The sequence below is a fragment of the Pipistrellus kuhlii genome, unplaced genomic scaffold (assembly GCF_014108245.1).
Source record: "Pipistrellus kuhlii isolate mPipKuh1 unplaced genomic scaffold, mPipKuh1.p scaffold_m20_p_10, whole genome shotgun sequence".
NCBI lineage: Eukaryota > Metazoa > Chordata > Mammalia > Chiroptera > Vespertilionidae > Pipistrellus > Pipistrellus kuhlii.
In genome coordinates, this window is record NW_023425405.1 from 55,464,126 (window position 1) to 55,487,170 (window position 23,045).

At 45.7% G+C, this 23,045-nt stretch overlaps 1 protein-coding gene and 1 non-coding gene across 4 annotated transcripts in view; both read left to right on the top strand.

The window, feature by feature from the left end:
• Positions 1-259: 259 nt before the first annotated feature.
• Positions 260-23,045, top strand: part of ZNF777 (zinc finger protein 777) — a 32,559-nt gene continuing 9,773 nt past the window's right edge. The window contains exons 1-4 of one of the 3 annotated variants that reach the window (XM_036429840.2): positions 260-520; positions 5,116-5,961; positions 8,016-8,142; positions 9,956-10,069. In XM_036429840.2, coding sequence (XP_036285733.2) covers positions 284-520; positions 5,116-5,961; positions 8,016-8,142; positions 9,956-10,069 — 1,324 coding nt within the window. In that variant the 5' untranslated portion in view covers positions 260-283. Of the gene's footprint in view, positions 521-1,041; positions 1,258-1,431; positions 1,617-5,115; positions 5,962-8,015; positions 8,143-9,955; positions 10,070-23,045 lie in introns of those variants that run through there. The other 2 variants (XM_036429841.2, XM_045578631.1) reach the window with 2 other exon arrangements.
• Positions 16,354-16,460, top strand: LOC118714666. Its single transcript, XR_004986658.1, has one exon. It is a non-coding gene; the product is annotated as a U6 spliceosomal RNA (small nuclear RNA).

Sequence of the window (23,045 nt, forward strand, 5' to 3'; positions counted from 1 at the left end):
GTCCCATGGTTTGGGGGGGTCACTGCTCATGCACCCAGGGGGACCTAGACTGCAGCTCCTGGCAAACAAGTCCCTGCCCACTCGGCCTCAGTTTCCTCCCACAGGACGGCTCCGGCCCCTGCTGGCCCCATCACTCTGTGATTCTCGGAATGCTGTCCTTTTCAGGTCACAAACAACACCGGGGCATTTCGCCGAAGCACCCCCAAGCCCCTGGCTGCCCCTGGAGCCCACGGCCCGCTGCCCCGGAGCCCCCCTGGAACCCGGGCTGCACCGAGCTGGTCACATGCACCGGGGCTGCCTCTGGTGTGACGGGTTTCTCAGATCCCTTTGTGAGCGCAGGTTTGAAAGGGTTCTGGGTTTGAGAGGAGCAGGGGATCCGGCGCGGGGAAGGCTGTCGGAGCCAATCAAGCCGCCTCCAGACCCCACCACGTCGTCGCCCGGGCTGCGCGCTGCTCTCTCCTCCTCTGCGTCCCCGCCGCCCGGTGTCGCCGGGGCAGGGTGCGGGCCGGGCGGACCCCAGGTGAGCGGCCCGCGGGGGGGAGGCCCGGGCTGTGCACGACGGGCCGGCCCGGCCCGGGGGCTCAGGGCGTGTCCGCCGCCGCCCGGCTGGCTCGCTCGACACTGTTCGCTCCTACCGGCTGTAGATGGAGCTGTCTGGGTTCCGGCAGCCTCCGACGAGCCTCGGAGTGTTTCTCTTTAAACGGCCTGAGAGGGACATGCCTCCCAGGATGCAGTTTGTATCAACATGGCAGCTGCGGTGCAGCTCCCCTGCTGAAGCGGCGCCGGGACGGCAGCGCAGCTCGCAGCCGGGGCCGGGGCCGCAGCCGGGGTCGCCGCCGCGGCCGCTCGGGGGCCGGTGCTGAGGGCCGGGCCCAGCTCGAGGCCGGACGCCGCCCGCCGGGCCGCCCGCCCCGCCGCGCGCCCCGCTCCGACGCCGCCGCCGCCGCCGCTGCCGGGCTCGGCCGCTCCGTCCCCGCCCGCCCGCCCGCCCTGAGGAGCAGGCCGGGCCCGACGGCCGCGCGAGCCCGGGCGGGGGAGGGAGGCCGGCCGGGCGGGCGGCGCCCGAGGCGAGGCCGGGCCGGCCTGCGTGGGGCCGCGCGGCGGCGGCGGCGGCGGCGGCAGCGGCGGCGGCGGGCCGGACCGCGCAGGGCCATGGCCGAGGCGGTGAGGGCGGCCCGCGCGCGCGCGGACACGCGGACCCGGGCCCCCGGGGACGGCCTGCGCGCCCCGGGCTCGGCGGCCCGGCCGGGGGGCTCGGTAAGGGCCGGGGACGCTGCGACGTTGCGGGGGGCGGGGGGCAGGGCGGGCGCGCGCCCCTGCGCGGGGCGGGGGGGCTGCGGGACGGCGCGGGGCCGAGGCGCCGGCCGCCGTCCGGGAGGCTGCGGGCCGCGCCGGGCCGGGCACGCACACGCGCGGGCCGCCGGGGGGCGCGGGGCGGCGCGCTTCGCTCCCTGCGGGGCCGGCGCCGCGTCCGTCGGGGTGGCCGCCGCCGCCGCGCGTTTTCCGCAGAGCTCGGCCCGGCGCCTCGCGCGGCGCGGACGCGGCTCTCCCCACTTCGCGGAGCCGAGGCACTGAGGCGCGGGCACCCGGCGGCGACCGGCCCTCCCCGCCCCAAGGTCACGTAGCGGGTCCCCGCGGCCCGGCGCCCGCGCCCCCAGAAACGCCCGCCTTCCGGGCCGCGGGCCTGGACGGGGTGGGGGCGGCCCTGGCGGCGGGCGGCCGCCCCGGGGGCCGGGCCTGGGCCCCGCGCCGGGCGGACGCGGCCCGTCGGGGTGGGGGAGGGCGGCGGCGGGCCGGGGGGCTGCCAGCGCCGGCGGAGCGGCTCGGTCACGGGCGGTCCGGGCGGGGGAGGAGGAGGGGGAGGAGGTGTTGGGACCCTCGGGCTTGGCGTCTGGGCCTCCAGCCCCTGCGTATGGGAGGCCCCAGGGCGAAGTTGGGGTGTCTAGACGGATGGGGTCTGGGGAGCGAGCCTCTAAGGGTTTGGGGGGCTGGTGGGACTCTTGCGGTGGCCAGTCACACACACATACACAATGTGTCTGAAAACCTCCCCGTAAGACCTGCTCTTGGAGGTGCAGCAGCGGTTCTGGGGGGGATTGCTGCATTGGGTGTCTGTGCCTCTGAGCCTCCATTCCCCCGTTGTGCACAGGAAGGGGTCAGGACAGATGGCTTTCTAAAGAGCCTCTCGGTTCTTAAATAATAATAAAAGTGTTTGTAAAATAACATACATGAAGATTTAAAAATGTCTTCTTAGGTGTAGGTCTGCAGGGCCCTATATAATTCTGGGTGAATCCCACTGGGTCATGCTGGAAACCGGCACAGCTTTCTTTATAAACCAGACATGGATGGCTATGTGTTTTTCTGCTAACATGGCTTGAATCCTAAAGTCCCCATTCACTTAGGAGACAGGTAGGGAGGGACGGCGAAATCCTATGCAATACAGTTCAGAAGAATTCTGTCTCCCCTACAGTTGGAGAATACAGCTTATTAGTCTCAGATATTTACATCCCTCTCTCGGGCCACCTCTCTCTGCTGAAGGCAATACAAAGCCATTATGGAAAGATAAGGGGCTTTATTTTGGGGGCGGGGGGGGGGAGGGGACATGCTCCCGTGGCCCCCCTCATCCCACCATAGTCTCCCAAATCCGGAAATGGAGAGAGACAGTAATAATAGAAAGCAAAGAAATGGTTATTTTCCTTTGAACTCTGATGAGACTAGTTGGTAAAGATGTCTTACTCTGCTGGTTTTATTTACTGTACTGGGCTTGTTTTCATTGTTTTGGTTAAACCCCTGAATTACTCAGGGAGACTAACTTGGCCCCCAGGGGATTTTCCCTCCTTTCCTACTACTTGTAGTCAAATGCCCTAATCCCCTCTGAGGATGGGGCCATAATGTGTCTATTGTGTTGCATTTTGCTAGTCACTTTCTCTGTGCCTGAGGTTCCCATCCCAGAGGGCCTTCCAGTCTTGCCCTCACCTGTGAAGAGGGAAGAGTTGTGAGGCGGCTTAGTTGTTGACAGCCTTCAGCTTTGGGGGTCTGCAAACCACTTGAAAATGTTTGCAGGATTTTGTGTGTGTGCCCATATGCATTTTTTTGAGGGGGAGAATCCCCAACTTTCATTAGGTTTTCAAAGGGATCCTTGACCCCAGCTTTGAATGGAAATGTCTTTTCCAAAAGGGCCATCCACCTCCCCATCATAGAACCTCCCACAGATCTTTGTTTCATCTCCAAGCTTCTGAATTGCAGCGGTAAAAAGGACTCAGAGCACCAACCAGCTGCCCCGGTTGGTTGATAAGGCCTGGAGGTGACCTGCAGTGTGAACTGAGACCTGGGCCCAGGAGCCAGGTCATGTTTTGTGACCTTGGGCAATTACTTAGGCTCTTCTGCCTCAGGGTTTTCATTGCAAAGCGTGGATAACAATTCTAGCAGTCCCTGTTTCATAGGGTTTCATGAAGATTACGTAAGTGAGATAACCCTTAAAAATGTTTAACACAATTCATGGAACATAAATGTAGAGTAATTGTCAGGCATCTCCTGACTAGCTGTCACGTCTGTCTGGTTAGCTGTAGAGCTGTTGTATCATACTACCTCCTAATTCTCTTGTCCTAATAAAGTCTTAAGCCTTTCATCCTTGGCTTAAAAATGTAATAGTGTCTTAGTTAAGTGATTCATAAGTGAATGAATGAACAGAGAAAAGAAAGATGGTAATAGAAGTATAAATAGGTTTAGATGACCTTTGATAAAAGACTGAAGGAACTTTATCTTAATTTTTTTCATAACTCAACAGTTTATACTATTCGTTCATTCAGCAGCCATTTATTAAGTACATACTCTATCTCAGACCAGACACAAGGAATATGTTAATTTTCAAACAAAGAAAATGGGGATTTCAGTTACTTTAAAGATCCTCAGTATTTGGTGCATAGGAAAAGGCCTTCAGTAGATTCATTGAAGAAAGCTAATGAGGACATGGGCAAACATTATAGGAGAGATTCTGCTCAGTTTCAGTAAAGCTTTTGGTTGTCTGGATAGATAAATGGGGGACTCATCATGCAGATGTTGGCTTCACATCCCTGATGACAAAAGAATTCTCTCAACATGGACTTGTCAAGGTGCGGAACAGGAAGGGTAATACTAATTGAAATCCCAAAAGGAATCTGTCTGCATTTGGGTTCTCCTCCCTTCCAATCTTGACATGCATAAGAAAACTGGCAGACTTCAGCTCTGCTTCTAGCCCTCGTTCCCCACCTCACAAACCATAGGGAGGAACCCAGACCACGAAGAGACCTCTGCCCAAGGGACCTCCCTAGGAGCCGTTGACATGCCATACCTCTGCCTGTGTCCTTGCTTAGAGCAGAAGTCAGCTTGGAATGTCCACAAGGCCATTCAGCCTCCAACGGGCTGTGTCCATATATCATGTCAGAGCCAGACCACACCATAAAACTCTGAGGAATTTTATTGATAAGTCAACAATTTAGCTTTTATCAAATAGTCGGTAGAACTTAAGGTCATGTGTGTTGGACAAAGTGGGGAAAAGAACATGGGTACCATGACTGCTGACAATTTGAGGAGAAGCAGGGGGCCAGATGACTTACCCATGAGGTAGGTCAGCTAACAGCACTGGCCCCCACCTTGCTGGGAGTCTGGGCATAGGAACAATGCCTGGCATTGACAAGATTCTGCTCTGTCGTTTTCCAGGGTTTTATTTTATTAAAGAATGCTCAACTCAGTGAGGTGGCATGGTGTGTCACATTTTATGGATGAGGACACTGAGAACAGAGGGGTAAAAAACTGACTATGCCAGAGTGGCATTAGCAGCAGTATGTGTGCACAGGCCTGAGTACCCTTTCTCCTCTCCAACAATACAACTCCTAAGATGGTTCCCATGAAAAGTATACTGTGAAGAAGGAACTGGCTCTATGAGGAGAAAAAGGTGGCATAACCTTCTTCTATCTGTTGTTAACGGTTTTGTAATTGATGTCTGAATGAGTGCTAGGTTTTCGGGAAGATTTATATCCACAGAACACATTGCTATCAGCGCCCTATTAATGTGTGTATCTTTGGATTTTATTTTGCTAACTGTAGCCTGGCCTTGACTCCTGCCCTTTCCTTGAACAGGTCCAACAGCTGGACATGGAGACCCAACGCTCATCACCTCTGTCATTCCCCAATGTCCTGCCAGAAGAAACGCCGCGGCAGGCCCCTGCTAAACTCCCCCGAGAAGCCCTGTTCCAGTCCCGGGTTCTTCCCCCCAAAGAAATGCCGTCTTTGACTCCTGCTGTTCCCCGGCAAGGCTCCTTACCTCCCAAGCAAGAGACCTCCAGACGCATGCCGCACATCCTCAAGAAGGCACCCTCACTCCTGTACCCTGCAGCCTCCGAGCAAGAGACGCAGCTCCAGGGCCCCCTGACTTCCCAGGAAGAGACCCGGTACCCACCCCCATGTGTTGCTGAACAAGAAATCTCACTGCTCTCTCACTCCACCCACCACCAAGAATCCTCACTCCACTCCCCTGAAGTTCCTGAGAAAGACCCCCTCCCCCTCTCCCCCACAGTTCCCGAGGCCGACATGGACCCCTTGCTCCAGAGCCCAGTTTCCCAAAAGGAAACCCCTTTCCACATCTCTTCTGCAGCCCAGAAGGACACGCCACTCCCGACGGCGGAGATCACCCGCTTGGCCGTGTGGGCTGCCGTCCAGGCTGTAGAGAGGAAACTAGAGGCCCAGGCCATGCGGCTGCTGACGCTGGAGGGGCGGACAGGGACAAACGAGAAGAAGATAGCTGACTGCGAGAAGACGGCCGTGGAGTTTGCAAACCACTTGGAGAGCAAATGGGTGGTTCTGGGGACCCTGCTGCAGGAGTACGGGCTGCTGCAGAGGCGGCTGGAGAACATGGAGAACCTGCTGAAAAACAGAAATTTCTGGATCCTGCGGCTGCCCCCGGGCAACAATGGAGAAGTTCCCAAGGTAACCCTGTCCCAACTGGGGCTCCCAAGGAGTGATCTGAATGTTTTAGGAACGGAGTTAAATATAAAGGATGATGGTTGAGAAGGAAAAAAATATCATGATACCTGGTTGGTTGTCAGCATCGTTTTACACACCACCCTTAAATGATTTCTCCGTTGATAAAAGCATAGGTGAATAGATCAGAGGAGGGTCCTAGTGATCAGGAAATGTTGGTTTAGAAGGGTGTTCAGTCCATGATGTGTGAGAGGATGAGCACGCAGAGCAAAGGCCCAGTGATAGAGATGTAGTCAGTCGGTCCTCGTGAGTGTGAATTAACCGTTCACCAGTAGGGAGGGTGAAATAGTATAGGGCTTGGTTAGGCTCAATGTTTTTTGTTTTGTTTTGTTTTGTTTTCTCTCCATCCTCATGTGAGGTTATGTTTTTGCTGATTTTTAGAGAGAGGAACATTGATTGGTTGCCTCCCATACTTGCCCCAACCCAGGATCAAATCTGCAGCCTAGGCATGTGTCCAGACCAGGTATCACACCTCAGCCCCCTGGGGCACCAACCAGCTGAGCCACACACAGTAAGGCAGAACTCAACGTTTTTATCAGTTGGCTTATAAATCATGTTAATGACAATAATAATATGATTTCTAGAAGGAGCCTAAAAACACTAGAGAACATTAGGTTTTTGTTTTGTTTTTTATATATTTTTATTGATTTCAGAGAGGAAGGCAGGGGAGGGAGGGAGGGAGAGAGGGAAGGAGGGAAGGAGGAAGAGAGAGAGAGAGAGAAACATCGATGATGAGAGAAACATTGATGGGCTGCCTTCTGCAAGCCCCCTACTAGGGACTGAGCCCGCAACCTGAGTATATGCCCTTGACCAGAATCGAACCTGGGACCCTTCAGTCCACAGGCCAATGCTCCATCCACTGAGCCAAACCAGCTAGGGCAAACATTAGGTTTTAATATTATTTTTCAGAAGATTCTGTTAGAACTTGAATGTGGACCAGATTTAAATATAAATATATATATATATATATATATATATATATATATATATGTATATATATATATGTATATATATATGTGTGTGTATGTGTATATATATATATATATATATATATATATATATATATATATATTATTGATTTTTTAGCAGAGGGAGAAAGTTAGAAACATCAATGAAAGAGAAACATCGCATCAGCTACCTCCTACCCACTCCCCACTGGGGATGTTCCCGCAACAGAGGTACATGCCCTTGACCGGAACCTGGGACCCCTGAGTCCACAGGCCGACGCTCCATCCACTGAGCAAACTGGTTAGGGCTGGACCTGCTTTCTTTTTTTTCTTTTTTTTCTTTTTTTAATATATTTTATTGATTTTTTTACAGAGAGGAAGGGAGAGAGATAGAGAGCTAGAAACGTCGATGAGAGAGAAACATCGACAAGCTGCCTCTTGCACACCCCTACCGGGGATGTGCCCGCAACCAATGTACATGCCCTTGGCCGGAATCGAACCTGGGACCTTTCAGTCCGCAGACCGACGCTCTACCGCTGAGCCAAACCGGTTTCGGCTGGACCTGCTTTCTTTACAGTCTTTTGTGCTGCTGCCACTTTCCCCAGCCTTTAGGAAAGAACTTGGACTATATTATCTATGCCAGCACTTGTCCAATTTTATTATGCATGTGAAACACCTGTGTTGCTTACTAAAAGCAGAATCTGATTAGTGGGCTTACAGTGGGGACTGAGAGCCTGCATTTCTAGCAAGTTCTCTAGCTCTTGCTGCTGGTCTGCACACCAGGCTTTACAGCAGTGAGGGCTATCCTGTTGAGAAGAAAAGAACCAGACAAGACAAGTCCTTACTCTGGTGTCAGAGCAGTGGCCCAAGCCTGGCCAGACCCCTTGGTGACATCCCAGGGCCGAGCCTTTGGACCTTTCCCACTCTGGTCCTAAGAAGAGGTGCTTGAACCAGGCCAGGGGGTTGCAGCCATTTGCTTCCTTGGGATTTGGCAGTCGAGGACCTGTGACAACCCTCCATCAGGTCCCAGCTGAGCTTGTCCTGTGGTTTTAGGTTCCTGTCACGTTTGACGATGTCGCCGTCCATTTCTCGGAGCAGGAGTGGGGAAACCTGTCCGAGTGGCAGAAGGAGCTCTACAAGAACGTGATGAGGGGCAACTACGAGTCTCTGGTTTCCATGGGTAAGGAGCGGGCTTCACTCACGGGGGCTGCCTTAGCACGAGCTTGAGGTCCATTTGGAACCGCTGGGATTTCTGAACTCCAAGGGAAACATTGTTGGAGAACACAAGAGATTAGAGATTTAGAAACATCGATGAGAGAGAAACATCCATCAGCTGCCTCCTGCACACCCCCCACTGGGGATGTGCCTGCAACCAAGGTACATGCCCTTGACTGGAATCGAACCCAGGACCTTTCAGTCCGAAGGCCGATGCTCTGTCCACTGAGCCAAACAGGATTCGGCTTCTCTTCTTAATTTGCTTTTTCTTTTCTTTTTAAAAGTGCATACATAATTGTGAAAAATCAGCAATTTATATTTATATAATAAAGAGCATCCCCCATCCTCCCACCAGTACCACTCTCCAGAGGTAACCACTTCGAACCCACTGGCCTGCGTGGTTTCCCATATTTTCTGTGCACATGCAAACATAACACATGATGCTTGCACTCATGCACATGCAGTTTGTGGTATGCACCAATGGGATCCTTCACTCATTTCACCTAACGGCAGGTATTAGACAGCTTTTCATGTCAACACGCATAGGCCTGCTTGGGAAGATGAACACTGGGCACTTAATGGGCAGCCGCTGGATTCTGTCTTCTCCCTGTGAGTGTTGCCATAAAACATCTCTGTGCACTTAGAAGTATTTCAGTGGCACAGATTCCTAGAAGTGGGTTTGGAGTAAAGAGGGTGCACATTTACAATAATCTCTCTGTCACTGCTATAGTGCCCTCCAGAGGCCCTGTATGTTTATGCAATGGTGTGTGAAAATGCCTTTTCTCCACACCCTGGCCCAGCTGATGTTCTATTTTAAATATTTGTCTTTTCTGATGGGTGAAAAAGGACACCTCATTATCTTTTTTTTTTTTTAAGAATTTTTTTTATTTTTATTTTATTTTATTTTTTATTGATTTTTCACAGAGAGGAAGAGAGAGGGATAGAGAGTTAGAAACATCGATGAGAGAGAATCATCAATCAGCTGCCTCTTGCACACCCCTACTGGGGATGTGCCCGCAACCAAGGTACATGCCCTTGACCGGAATCGAACCTGGGACCTTTCAGTCCGCAGGCCGACGCTCTATCCACTGAGCCAAACCGGTTCTGGTGACACCTCATTATCTTAATCTATATTTCTTAGATGATTAGTGAACTTGTTTATCATTTTATGTGTTTACTGGCCATTTGCATTCTTCTATGAATTACCTATTCTTATCTTTGCTTTTTTATTTTTCACTAATTATAGAGACTGTTTATATGTAATTATGGATATTAGCCATTTGATTTACAAATGGCAAATGTGTGTGTATAATGATATTTCCTCCATGTTTCTTCATCTTTTAACTTTATTTCCAAGAAACTTTAAGATTTTTTAATGTAAGGAAATCTATCAGTATTTTAAGTTACGGCTTCTAGAATTTCTCAGGATAGTTTTGTACTTTATAAAAACTTAAATACCTTGTGCCTTTGTCATGAAAAACTTGAACAACAGGTGTGACAATGACAAAAGAGCCAGTTTGTGTTGGTGGCAGGTGGAGCCCTACTGCCGGACCCCGCATGGGAGGACATAGTACATGGCTAGCACACACGTCCATGTGCACATGCACACACACAGTGGGTCCCAAGAAAAGGGCTAGAAACTTGGGTCATTTCTTCTCCAACATTGTTAGCTGCAAATTAGGGGAGCTGCTATAGGGTCACACTCACACAGGTGACACATTTGCAGCATCCAGTGCAACCTCAGCCATATTATATCTTCTTCCCTTCCTTCTTCCCAGACTATGCAATTTCCAAACCAGACCTCATGTCACAGATGGAGCGTGGAGAGAGGCCAACCATGCAGGAGCAAGAAGACTCAGAAGAAGGCGAACCACCTGCAGACCCCAGTTCTGGTGAGTGGCTCTCAGGCAGCCCAGAGATCTGCCTTCTAGATCTTTCAGAGTTACAATCCAGAGTAAGCCCTGGTCAGATACGTTAGCCAGCTATGTGCAGGAAGGAGGTCCGTCTGCAGGTGCTGGCGTCTCCTTGATCACCAGGCTGATACATAGGTCTGTGTTGGGTTCCTTGTCTCAGGGAATTTTGTCATAACCTAATGTTACCTCAGTCTACAGGAAACAAAACAAGAACTGTAAGAAAGATGGTCACTTGTCAGGGTGCTCATACATGCTAGAGCTCCCTGGAGAAGGGCCACGTCCGGATTCTGTATCTGTTCAGTGGACTAGGGACAGACGTGGCTTTACCAGAAACATCCTCCAATGTGCAGGGCTGTGTCTATATAAGGCATTAGATGGAGGCCACAGAGAGGACTGGCCATGTGGCTCAAGTGTCCGGCTGCCTTTGTTTAATCCGGCTTGTCTGCTATCAGCAGCATGAGTTTAGTTACTTGGCCTTTTTGGAGGCCTCATTTCTTCATCTGTTAAGTAGGACTGGTACTCATATTTAGGGTCTGTGTGGTGACGTGTGTAGTGATGGCCCAGTAAACACCAGCTGTTGTCATTCTGTGGGGTGTTGTTCCTTCCACACCGGGCCTTCAGTAGCTTGTGCACTTACCTGTAGTTCACTTTGGGAGCTTCTAGTTTGGAATTACCTTTGGACTTGCATGACTTACCTTGAAGGTCTTCAGTGGAAGCAGGTCCTTGTCCTTCATGGCCAACCGTCATAGGTGATCGTGGAAGGTAATCTCTTGGGGGCCAACGGTCAGGTTTTATTTTGAGGAAATGTCATTGATTCTAGGACCTATAAACTGGCTCCAAAGATGAAACATGAAGGGATGTCATCCTCCATGGACTAAGAGCAAAGGTAACATGGAAATAACAGAACCCTGTGGAAAAATAAGTGCTGGCATATTTCAGAGAAATCAGTGTCATTATTCTCTCAAAATTTGCCTGGAGGTTTGAATTAAAGGGAGTGGCTGATCCTGAATTAATCCAGCAGACTACAAAGATGAGTTTAAAAGTAGATGAGAATGGGGGGTTGGGGCAAAGTGTGGCATGTGACAGAGTGATCTTTTACTTGGAGGAAAGTAAGAATATATATAAAATATTTGGTCACATACAAAAACAAGGGCTGCATGGAAATAGATTCAGAGTAGAAGAAAAAGTCCTTTAAGGCCAAGAATGGGAGTATGGGAAAGGTGATTGGTGGTTAAAACCCTCAAATCCAGCCTGATGTTTGAGTGCGGTCTTGTGGTCCAGGTGCTGCTCTTCCAGCATCCAGTTGCAACGGCTGGAATGAGAATATCGCTCCCCTTCTTCTGTCCACTTGTCATACCCTTTTCACAGGTGGACCTCCTACAGACTGGGGCCAGAATTGAAAAGCAAAGAACCCCAACCCACTGTGCTCTGGGCGGTTTGTTCTGGCACATGCACATCCACGGCTGGAGCTTCTGTGGGAAGTTGCGGCCTCCCAGAGGCTGCCTTGTATGGCTGGAATGTGCCATTTGTCCACTATGTCACCATCTCTAGCCACTTGGGGCCTGGACCGGGAGTGAGGAGGGGAGAGGATATGGGAACCATGCTCCAGGGTTAGCCTTGATCTCACACCTCTGTGTGAAGCCAGAGGCCCTGGCCTCTGGATAGCAGAGTTGTTCTGAGAATCTGCAGTTACCAGAGCCCATACACGCCCGTAACCTGTCTGTTCGTATGTCTTCTCCCTTAAAAGGGGAGCTGCAAATCCAGCCCTGGACGAGACCCAGCGGTATGATGCCAAGGAGGAAAAGTCTAGAAAATTGAGAATGTTCATAGTTCCATAGTTGTTTCCTTAAGGTGGAGATTGCTAAAGCCTATTGGAAATTTTGATGGGAAGTTAATGATGTAGAATTGGAAAATGTCAATAACATGAAGTCAGTGATGTAAGCAAAAGGAAAAAATATTGGATGCAATCATAACAAAATCATATTTCTCGGTGCTTTGCAGAATTTTCTGAAGTGAGCATGTATTCTTATTCAGTAAAAAATTAAAAAAACAAAACAATGCATGAAGAATGACGGATTTAACAGTGGCAGATTGAACATTTGTTTATCCCATCCTCCCCCAAATCCTACTAAAACAAGAATGAAGGGACTTTCAAACAAATGGACAAGGAGACAATAGCAACTAGATTTTGGAAGCCTGAAAGCAAATGGCTAGATGATGACTGATTTAGAAAGCTGGATCCAAAATTGGTACTGGGGTAAGCTGAGCAAAACCTTGGTTTGCACTCCACCCCATCACAATCAGGACTCAGGAATTAGTACCAGAGGCTTCAGGTATCTTTGGAGATGGGGTAAAGGTAAGGCTAAAATAGGATTTGTGAAACCGCTGGAGGTGATCATTAATGCAAGAAGTTCATCAAAAGGTTGATGAACTTCTTGCAATTATGACCTGCTAGAATTAGCCTCCAGCATGAAACAGCTTTTATTTCTGTTTTTATGTTTTATATTTTTATTGATTTCAGAGAGGAAGGGAGAGGGAGAGAGACAGAAACGCCAGTGATGAGAGAGAATCATTGATCAGCTGCCTCCTGCACATGTGCCCTGACTGAGAATTAAACCATGACTTCCTGGTTCATAGGTCAACACTTGCTGGCTAGGCAATGTGAAACAGCTTTTAAAGAGGCCTCTAAGGCACTACCCCTTTATTACTTCCCCCAAATTCTGTTCTCTGCCTCTCCCAACGCTGATAGAGAACCAAAAGCAATTCTCTGAGAGGATCAATAAGAGGATCTGGACATGAGCACCAGGCACAATTTCCCAGGTTGAAAATAAGGGAATAAGTAAGAGTTGACTTCCAGATGTTGAGATCACCATCCTTCTTCTCTAACTTCTCCCCCAAAATAACACTCCTTCCAATATCCTCAAGTTGGGATATTGGAAGAGTTTTATAGAGGGACTTTTAGGACCATCCAAGAAATTTCCCATTGAAATGACCCAAAGAAATCATCCTACTAGGAGGTGAATGCTACCTGCATATACTGAACTTTCAGTTCCCTTCTGAGTGTTCCACTTTAATAGAAATGGAAAGCCAAGAACCATAAGACACTTAAGAAAAGCCTCTCATATACAGAGGGTAAAGGGGAAAAAGCCAGAAAAAATAAATTTTGAGACAACAGAGACCATGCAGAGTGGGGGGAAATGATTGTTTAAGTACATACAGATTTATATAATCCTAAGAGAGTTAAAGTGAATGCATCTATGACACAAAAGTAGAATGCTTATTTAAAAAAGAAAAAAGAAAAGAATAGGAAGGAGCTATTCAGAATTAAAGATATAATAGCCCTAGTCGGTTTGGCTCAGTGAATAGAGCATCGGCCTGTGGAGTGAAGGGTCCAGGCTTTGATTCTGGTCAAAGGCATGTACCTCGGTTGCAGGCTTGAGGGACCACGTGCAGGAGGCAACCAATCAATGAGTCTTCCTCACATCAATGTTTCTCTCCTCCCTTCCATTCTCTCTAAAAATTAATGGAAAAGTATCCTCAGGTAAGGATCAGTAACAACAAATATATGTATGTGTACTGAATAAGAGTATACACACACACAAATCAAAAAGCTCAGCAACAGTGTTGGTATATAACATTGAGTGCACATCTCGGAAAATAAAGCAAAAAGGCAAAAAAAGAAAATAGGGAAAGAATAAGAAAATGAAAGGATGAAAGTCCAATTTCCAGACATTGGGAATACCAGAAAAAAGAATAGCAGAACCAGAAAGAAGGGAATTAGCAACAAAATAGATTAACAAAAATTTTCAGCTATAACTGAAATTGTGTCAACTATAATTGAAAAATGAAAATAATAAAAAATAAATTTTACACAAACAAAAAAAGAAAGAAAAATTCCCAGCATTGAAAGACATGGTTTCCCAAATTGAAAAAATGCTCACCTTGCCGAAACCGAAAGGTCCTGGGTTTGATTCCAGTCAGGAGCATGTACGTTGGTTGTGGGCACATCCCCGGGAGGAGGTGTGCGGGAAACAGCTGGTCGATGATTCTCTCTCATCGACGTTTCTAGCTCTCTATTCCTCTCCCTTCTTCTCTGTAAAAATTCAATAAAATATATTTTAAAAAAAAGAAAAGAAAAAGTGCTCACCAACTGTCCAGAACAATGAATGGAAATAGACCCACACCTTAGATTCTGCAGCAAGAAATCTCACAGCGCCGAAACTGGTTTGGCTCAGTGGATAGAGCGTCGGCCTGCTGACCGAAAGGTCCCAGGTTCGATTCCAATCAAGGGCATGTACCTTGATTGCGAGCACATCCCCAGTAGGGGGTGTGTAAGAAGCAGCTGATCGATGTTTCTCATCGATGTTTCTAACTCTCTATTCCTCTCTCTTCCTCTCTGTAAAAAATCAATAAAATATATTTTTAAAAAAATAAAAGAAGAAAGAAAGAAATCTCACAGCCACTGAGGATAAAGGAGACCCTGCAAGTTTGTGGAGAGAAAACTCAGGCACACACAAAGGAACAAGCGAGAAAGGCTCTGGACTTTTAAGCAGTATTGGAAGATACAAGACAGTAAAGCAATGCCTTTAAATTTCTTTAAATTTGCCAAAACCGTTTTGGCTCCGTGGATAGAGTGTCGGCCTGTGGTCTGAAGGGTCCCAGGTTCGATTCCCGTCAAGGGCATATACCTTGGTTGCAGGCACATCCCCAGTAGGGGGTATGCAAGAGGCAGCTGATCAATGATCCTCTCTCATCGATGTTTCTAACTCTATCCCTCTCTGTAAAAAATGAATAAAATATATTTTAAAAATAAATAAATAAATTTCTTTAAATTTTAAAAGTGGAAAATATCATCAGCCATTCTAGAATGTGATATCTAGTTAGACTGTTCTAATTTATTATGAGTGAAATTGAGACATGTGTGAAATTGAGACATTTTGAGGTGTTCACAGTCTCTTATGCCTCCATTCTCAAAATGGGGAAGTAAACCAGAAAGGCTTAGGAGCTCCCATATAAGAGAGATGAAGGGAATCCTGGGTGCTGTGGAAACCCTAAAAGGCAGCTGTGCACCTGGAAGCACCAGGCCAGATGGAGCACATCAGGAGGTTTCAGAAATTTTTTCTTCAAGTAGCTAAATTAAGAAATTACCCGCCCCCCCTTTTCTTTTTTCTTTTCTTTTTTTTTTTTGCATTGTTTGAGAAGAGAGTTACTGAGCAGGTTTGGGGGGAGAGTTCATGATAATTGTAAGCCAAAAAAAAAAAATGTTTTTTATTAGCTCCAGGGAAAAGCAAAAAGGATATTGAACAACAGTGCTTATAGTAGACTTTGTTGATCCAATCAGAATTATAATCTAAACTGGAAAGATCAGGAACTTGGAAGAATATGGCTGGATGGGGAAGAGACGGTCCTTACCCTACAGCTCTTGGAAGTCAATAGATGACAATTAAAATTGAAAATCTAAAATCCTCAATAAAATTCTAGAAAATCAGATCCAGCATTACATAAGAAAGATTATACACTATGACCAAGTGGAATTTATTCCAGGGATGCAAGGCTGATACAATATCAGCAAATCAATAAACATGATACATCACATAAGTAAATTGAGAGACAAAAATCACATAATATCAATTGATTCAGAAAAGGCATTTGACAAAATCCAACACTCTTTCCTGATAAAATTGAAAATTCAAGGAGTAGCAACCTAAGTATGTTACTTAGCGTTATAAAAGTATGTGACAAAGCATCAGCTAGAAGAATTGAAAGTGATTGTCTCTGGGGAGCTGGTAATAGGAGTTGGGGTGGAGGAAAGCTTTGTTTGTTTGTTTTAATCTTTACTTGAGGATATGTTTTTATTTATTTATTATTTTAGAGAAAGTGGGTGGGGAGAGAGGAAGAGAGACATCAATTGGATGCCTCCCATAGGCACCCTAACTGACGCTGAAACCTAGGTATATGCCCTGACCGGGACTCAAACCCATGCCTTTCTGTGTATGGTACCACACTCCAACCACTTGAACCACACTGGTCAGAGCGAGGAGAGCTTTCTAAGAAGAAGTTTTGAAGAACTGTTCAATCTTCTGACCTGTATACATGTATAACTTTAAAAAAAGATTTAAAAAGCTAATATACCAAAAATTTTTAAATCTAACAGGAAGTGCAGCCATGAGAAGGTTGGAGAGCCAGTGTGAACTGTCATTTCTTTGCTTAGAGCTGGTAAGGAGGTGAAACAAAGTTTCATCAAAAAGAAAAAAAAAATAACAATGCTCACTTGGGCAGCATATATACCAAAATTGGAATGATACAGAGATGATTAGCATTTTCCTTGCTCAAGGATGAAATGAAAATTCATGAAGCATTTCATATTTTTAAAAAACAACACACTAGAAAAGAAAATTTAGAGAGTGAAAGTCCCACAATTCTCCCACAAGTCAGCAGTTTATTCCATTCAATTTATGTACAAACTAGAAACCTGGTGCATGAAATTCGTACATAGCTGGGTGGGGTGGCATCCCGCAGCTCAGCCTGCACCCTCTCCAATCCGGAACCTCTTGGGGGATGTCCGACTGCCTCTCGAAATCTGGGACTACTGGTTCCTAACCGCTCAGCTGACTGCCTGCCTGATTGCCCCTGACTACTCCCCTACTACCTGATCTCCCCTAATTGCTCCCCTGCTGGACTGATCACCCCTAACCACATCTGCCTCACCCTGCACCCAGGACACAGGATTCCCTGCTCTGGCCAGTTGCAGGCACCCAGGACCTGGGCTAGCTTCGCTCGGGACAGCTGCAGCCACAGAGGACTGTGGGCGAGCGGCTTCGCCCAGGCTGCAGCCACAGCCGCTGGCGCCCAGCACCTCGGGGCAGGCGGCTTGTCCCTCCCTCTCCCATTCCACAGCCTGGCTGGTCCTCATTCCTCTCACAAGCTCATTTGTGCCTAGCTGGTTCCCATTCCTCTCTGTGAGCTCATTTGTGCCTGGCTGGTCCCTATTCCTCTCTCCCCAGTGTTGAGTGTCTGAGTCATGATGGCATGAGGGTGGGATGACCATTTGCATATTAGTTCTTTATTATATAGGATAGTAACACACACACACAAACACATGCACACACAGCCTTAATTTTATAAGTAATACATAATTACATACCTATTGTAAAAAAGTATCCAAACGGGCATAGAAGTATATTATTGTTTCGCAGTTTGTTTGTTTTGATACTATATCTTTGACATCTTTACATGTCAGAACATATAAATCTATCTTTATTTTTTAATTACCAGACTAGAGCATTCTGTGCATTGCTTTCATAAATTATTTAAATAAACTTCCATCCTTGTACACTTAAGAGTGTTTACAAGTTTCAATGCTTTATTAAATGTCCTTTATAAATATACTAGAGGCCCGATGCACAAAATTCATGCAAGGGCCTTGGCCATGGCCCCTGCCTGCCACAGCAGTGGCTTTGTCTGGAAAGAAGGATGTCTGAAAGGACATTGGTCTAATTAGCATATTATGCTTTTATTATTATAGATTTTGTGCACTTGTCTGAAACTTATTTAGAAATGTATTTTTGGGGTCAAAGGCTATACCCATTTAAAAATTTAATAGATATTAGCAAATACCCTTCAAAGCAATTATTCCAATTTATAGATCTTCATCTCTGTATGAAATTACCTGTTTCCCTACATCCTTGGCAATAGTAGGTATTATTTATCCTTTTATTATTTGCTAAAGTGATGAATGGAAAGAACAGTATTTTGATGTTTTCATTCCAATTCCATAAAAGTGAAGTTGAATGTATTTTTAGACCTTTATTAACCATTAGTATGTCTTACTTTATGAATTGCCTTTTGCTCATTGTTCTTTTGAACTATTGATTTTTTTATTATTGATTTGTAAAAGCTTCTTAAATATTAAAGATAGTAGCTCTTCTCTTTTTTAAAATAAGTTTTTATTGATTTTATTTTTTTAATTTAATCTTTGTTGTTCAGATTATTACAATTGTTTCTCCTTTTTCCCCCCTCATAGCTTCCCTCCACCCGGTCCCCACCCCACCCTCAGCACTTATCTCCCTGCCACTGTCCTCATGCATAGATGTACCATTTTTGTCCAGTCTCTTCTCATACCCTCCACTCATACACGCCTTTCCCCCTGAGAATTATAAATCCCCTCCCATTTTATACCCCTGATTCTATTATATTCACCAGTTTATTCTGTTCCTCAGATTTTTAATTCACTTGACTTTTAGATTCACTTGTTGATAGATACGTATTTGTTGTTCATAGTTTTTATCTTTTACTTTTTTTCTTCTTTTTCCTCTTTTTAAAGAACACCTTTTAGCATTTCATATAATACTGGTTTGGTGGTGATGAACTTTAACTTCTTCTGATCTGTGAAGCTCTTTATCTGCATTTCAATTCTGAATGATAACTTTGCTGGATAGAGTAATTGTGGTTGTAGGTTCTTGCTATTCATCACTTTGAATATTTCTTGCCACTCCTATCTGGCCTGCATAGTTTCTGTTGAGAAATCAGCTGATACTCGTATGGGTGCTCCCTTGTAGGTAACTAACTGTTTTTCTCTTACTGCTTGTAAGATTCTCTCTTTGTCTTTTGCTCTTGGCATTTTTCTTTTTTATATATATTTTATTGATTTTTTACAGAGAGGAAGGGAGAGGGATAGAGAGCTAGAAACTTCGATGAGAGAGAAACATCGACCAGCTGCCTCCTGCACACCCCCCACCGGGGATGTAACCACAACCATTGTACATGCCCTTGACCGGAATCAAACCCAGGACCCTTCAGTCCGCAGACTGATGCTCTACCACTGAGCTAAACCGGCTTCAGCTGCTCTTGGCATTTTAATTATGATGTGTCTTGGTGTGGTCCTCTTTGGATTCCTTTTGTTTGGGTTTCTGTGTGCTTCCTGGACTTGTAAGTCTATTTCTTTCACCAGGTGGGGGAAGTTTTCGGTCATTATTTCTTCAAGTAGGTTTTCACTGTCTTGCTCTCTCTCTTCTTCTGGCACCCCATAATTCTAATGTTGGTAGGCTTGAAGTTGTCCCAGAGGCTTCTTACACTATCTTCAACTTTCTGGATTCTCTTCTCTTCTTGCTTCTCCAGAAGAGTGTTTTTTGCTTCTTTGTATTCCATATCTTTGACATGATTCTTGCGTTCCTCTAGTCTGCTGTTAGGTCTCTGTATAAAATATATATATGTATGTGTGTGTGTGTGTGTGTGTGTGTGTATATATATATATTATTTTATTTTATTTATTTTTATTAAATAATTATCTGTGTACATATTTTTAACATTGCCCCCCACCTCCCATACATACTCTCCCTCCCCAGAGTTTTGTGTCCATTGGTTGTACTTATATGCATGTATACAAGTCCTTTGGTTGATCTCTTATCTCCCCCAGAACTCCCTACCCTCCCGGCTGGGCTGTAATTTGACAGTCTGCTTGTTGCTTATATCTGTCTTTTGGTTCATCAGTTTATAATGTTCTTTAATATCCATAAATGAGTGAGGTCATGTGGTATTTCTCTTTCATTGAAGAGGCTTATTTCACTCAGCATGATGTTCTCTAATTCTATCCAGGTTGCTGAAAATGATGAGAATTCCTTATTTTTTATGGCAGCATAGTATTTCATTGTGTAGATGTGCCATGGTTTTTTGATCCAATCATCTGCTGACGGACACCTAGGCTGTTTCCAAATTCTAGCTATTGTAGCTTGTGCTGCTATGAACATAGGGGTGCATATATCCTTTCTGATTGGTGTTTCTAGTTTCTTGGGATATATTCCTAGGAGTGGGATTACTGGGTCAAATGGGAGTTCCATTTTCAGTTTTTTGAGGAAACTCCATACTGTCCTCCACAGTCGTTGCCCAGTCTGCATTCCCACCAGCAGTGCACAAGGGTTCCTTTTTCTCCGCAACCTCGCCAACACTTGTCGTTTGTTGATTTGTTGATGTTGGCTATTCTGACAGGTGTGAAATGGTACCGCATTGTTGTTTTGATTTGCATCTCTGTATAATATTTTTTTATTTCAGTCAGTGTATGTTTAATTTCTAGTTGGTCCTTTTCCATATCCTTGAGGGTCTCACTAAATTTATCGGCCTTTTCTAGAAAATTCTTGAAAAACCTTATAACCATGGTTTTGAACTCTATATCCAGTCTTTTGTTTGAGATCTGTTTCCTTGACTCCTCATCTTTGCTGCTTCCCTGAGTTGGTAGGGTAGCCTTTTGCGCTGGGTGTCCTATTTGGTTCAATGGGTCAGCCTCCCAGTTACCTGATGTGGACACTCTTTGTGCACCCCTTTGTGGACTATGTGTACAGCCTTGTTGTATAATAGGTAAGTCTTAATTGTTGTTGGTGTCACTGGGAGGAATTGACCTCCAGGCCAATTGGCTGTGGGGACCTGCTGTGTCTATAATGGAAGAATTGCTGTGCTAGAGACATGTTTATGGGGCAGGACTTGTTCCAGTAGGGCTTTGGTGCTCACTGAATCTGCCTCTTGAATGTGTCCCTTATGAGAGTAGTTGAAATCTGGTGTCATCTCACACCGACCACTAGTTACACTAGTTACACTAGTTTCTAGATCTCTAATGGGGTGCAGGTCAGCTACTGTCTGAGGCCACACAGCAGGAGCTACAGCAAGAAGTACAGTTTTCTCCTCTTTGCTTGGGATTTGACGATTTTGGAGCAGTCTGACTGGAGCTGCAGTTTATTTCGTTAAGTTGCCACAGGGCAAGCCATTATTATGCAAAAGCAGCTATGTGGAGCCTGGGCAGGTTTGTAGAATGTGCAGGATGGGGCCTCAGGGACTTGGAAACGCAGAAAGGCAGAGATAGCTGATGGCAGTTTCCAAATCCCCGCGTCTGGTGCTCCAGCGTAGTACACAATAACTGCTGTGTGCACCTCTGCAAAAAAGTCACCCTCACTTTCGGACCCGATGGCCGACAGACCAGCTTCTCCCCTTAGGCGTCTGGGTCCCCCGCGTGACCCCAGAAACTGGATTTCAAAGTGACCAGGAGCTTGTTTCCCTTCAGGTTGGAAAAAAAGCCGCACGCCCAGTCATCCGCCACCAGCCCGATTCACAGGCCTCTGTCCCTCAGCTTTTCAGCGCTTGTGCTCCTTTCTCTTCTAGGTGTAAGACTTCCGTTCAGCCAACTTTCCCGAGGTTCTGGGTGATAGATGTTTTGTCTTTTAGTTGTAATTTTGAAATTGTTGTGTGAGGCGGCAGATTAGTTGTTCACCTTTGCCGCCATCTTGGTTTCTCCTATTTTTATTGATTTTAGAGAGAGGAAGGGAGGGGGAGAGAGAAACATAAATCAGTTGCCTCCTACACAAGCCCCTGTTGGGGATGGAGCAACCTGGGCATGTGCCATGATCCGGAATGGAACCAGCAACCTCTCAGTGGGCAGCTCTTCTCTGTTTTACGTATTTTAACATGCCCCCAAGTTTATACTTTAACTTTGTATAGTATTTGTGTGTAGTATAGCTGTCTTACATTTTTATGTGTTTAAATGTATCTATTTTAAGTTTCTATGTATTAAGATTTATCAGTAATTTTCTTTATGTATCAAATGTAGAAATACTTACTTGGCCCATTTTATTTAGCAAACATTATGATAACAGGTCTTGCACCTATGTGCTTTTCAAATTCTATAAAGATATTTGAAACATGGAATAAAATATATTTTATTCCAGAAAACAAAAATAAAATTGCAAATTATAAATTACTGTTTAATTAAATGTTTACAACTTAAACCATATACTAGATTCATTAATTATTAAATTTAGTGTTCACAAACATTTAATGCACTTGAAAACAATTTATCCATCTCATGAAAGTTTTTATGAAGAAACGTGTTTACAGAGAAATCATAAATTAAATATTTCCTATAGCCAAACAATATCAAGGCAAAACTACAAAAATGATTTCCAAAAAATTATAGTTAATATGGGTTGGGTACATCAAATATGTTTGGATGACTGATTAGACGGCTTCCAGAATGGATAATGAGGTCCCTGATGTCTAGGAATATCCGGTTCCTCAGCTCAAAGTCAAAAAAAAAAAAAAGGAAGGAAGGAAGAAAAAAAGGAGGGGAAAAGAGAAAGAAGGGCTGTGCTTTTTTTCTAATACTAGTAGGTTTTATTATTTATGTTTAAATTTTGGATTCATTAGTAATTAATTTTGATATGAAATATATGAAGCTTTTTTCCCTTCTAGGAAGCCAGTTGTCTCTAATCCATTTGTTTGTTGATTTATTTATTAGTTAATATATTTGTATTGATTTCAGAGAAAAGGATGAGAGAGAGAATCATCAATGATGAGGGAGAATCATTGATTGGCTGCCTCCTGCATATCCCAACAGGAAATCAAGCCCACAACCCAAGCATATGCTCTGACTGGGAATCAACTGTGACCTCCTGGTTCATAGATCAATGCTCAGCCACTGAGCAACACCAGCCGGGCTTTAAAACTTTTTGAAAAGTTAGCTTTGGATAAATGTATTCCCACAATGTATGTGTCTTCAGTTCATTTTTTCAATAGGAGAACAAATTACTACTTATAATTTGCAATTTGGTTGTCAGTACTCTTTCAAAAGTTGTTTGGGTGGGAGTCCTTTTGGGGAAGAAACAATACTACCTAACAAATGGGAGGGGGTGCAAATGTGTGAATACATGTTTAGAGAGGAAAAGAAGAAAAGATCACACTGAGGAATAGAAGAGTTTAGGAGTTCGGAGAAGAGCACAGCTGTGCTCTGAAAGCACGGTGAGAGGTTTGGTAGAGGAAGAAACGTCGGAGCAGGGTCTTGAGGTAGGGGCAGGTGTTGGAAGGCAGTGCTCTTCAAGCTGGGATACCCATGCCCTGATGGTACAAGGTCCAAAAGAGACATAACAGATGGCATTGAAGGTTCAATTTCTGAGTCTTTAGTCTTTTTGTTCTCATT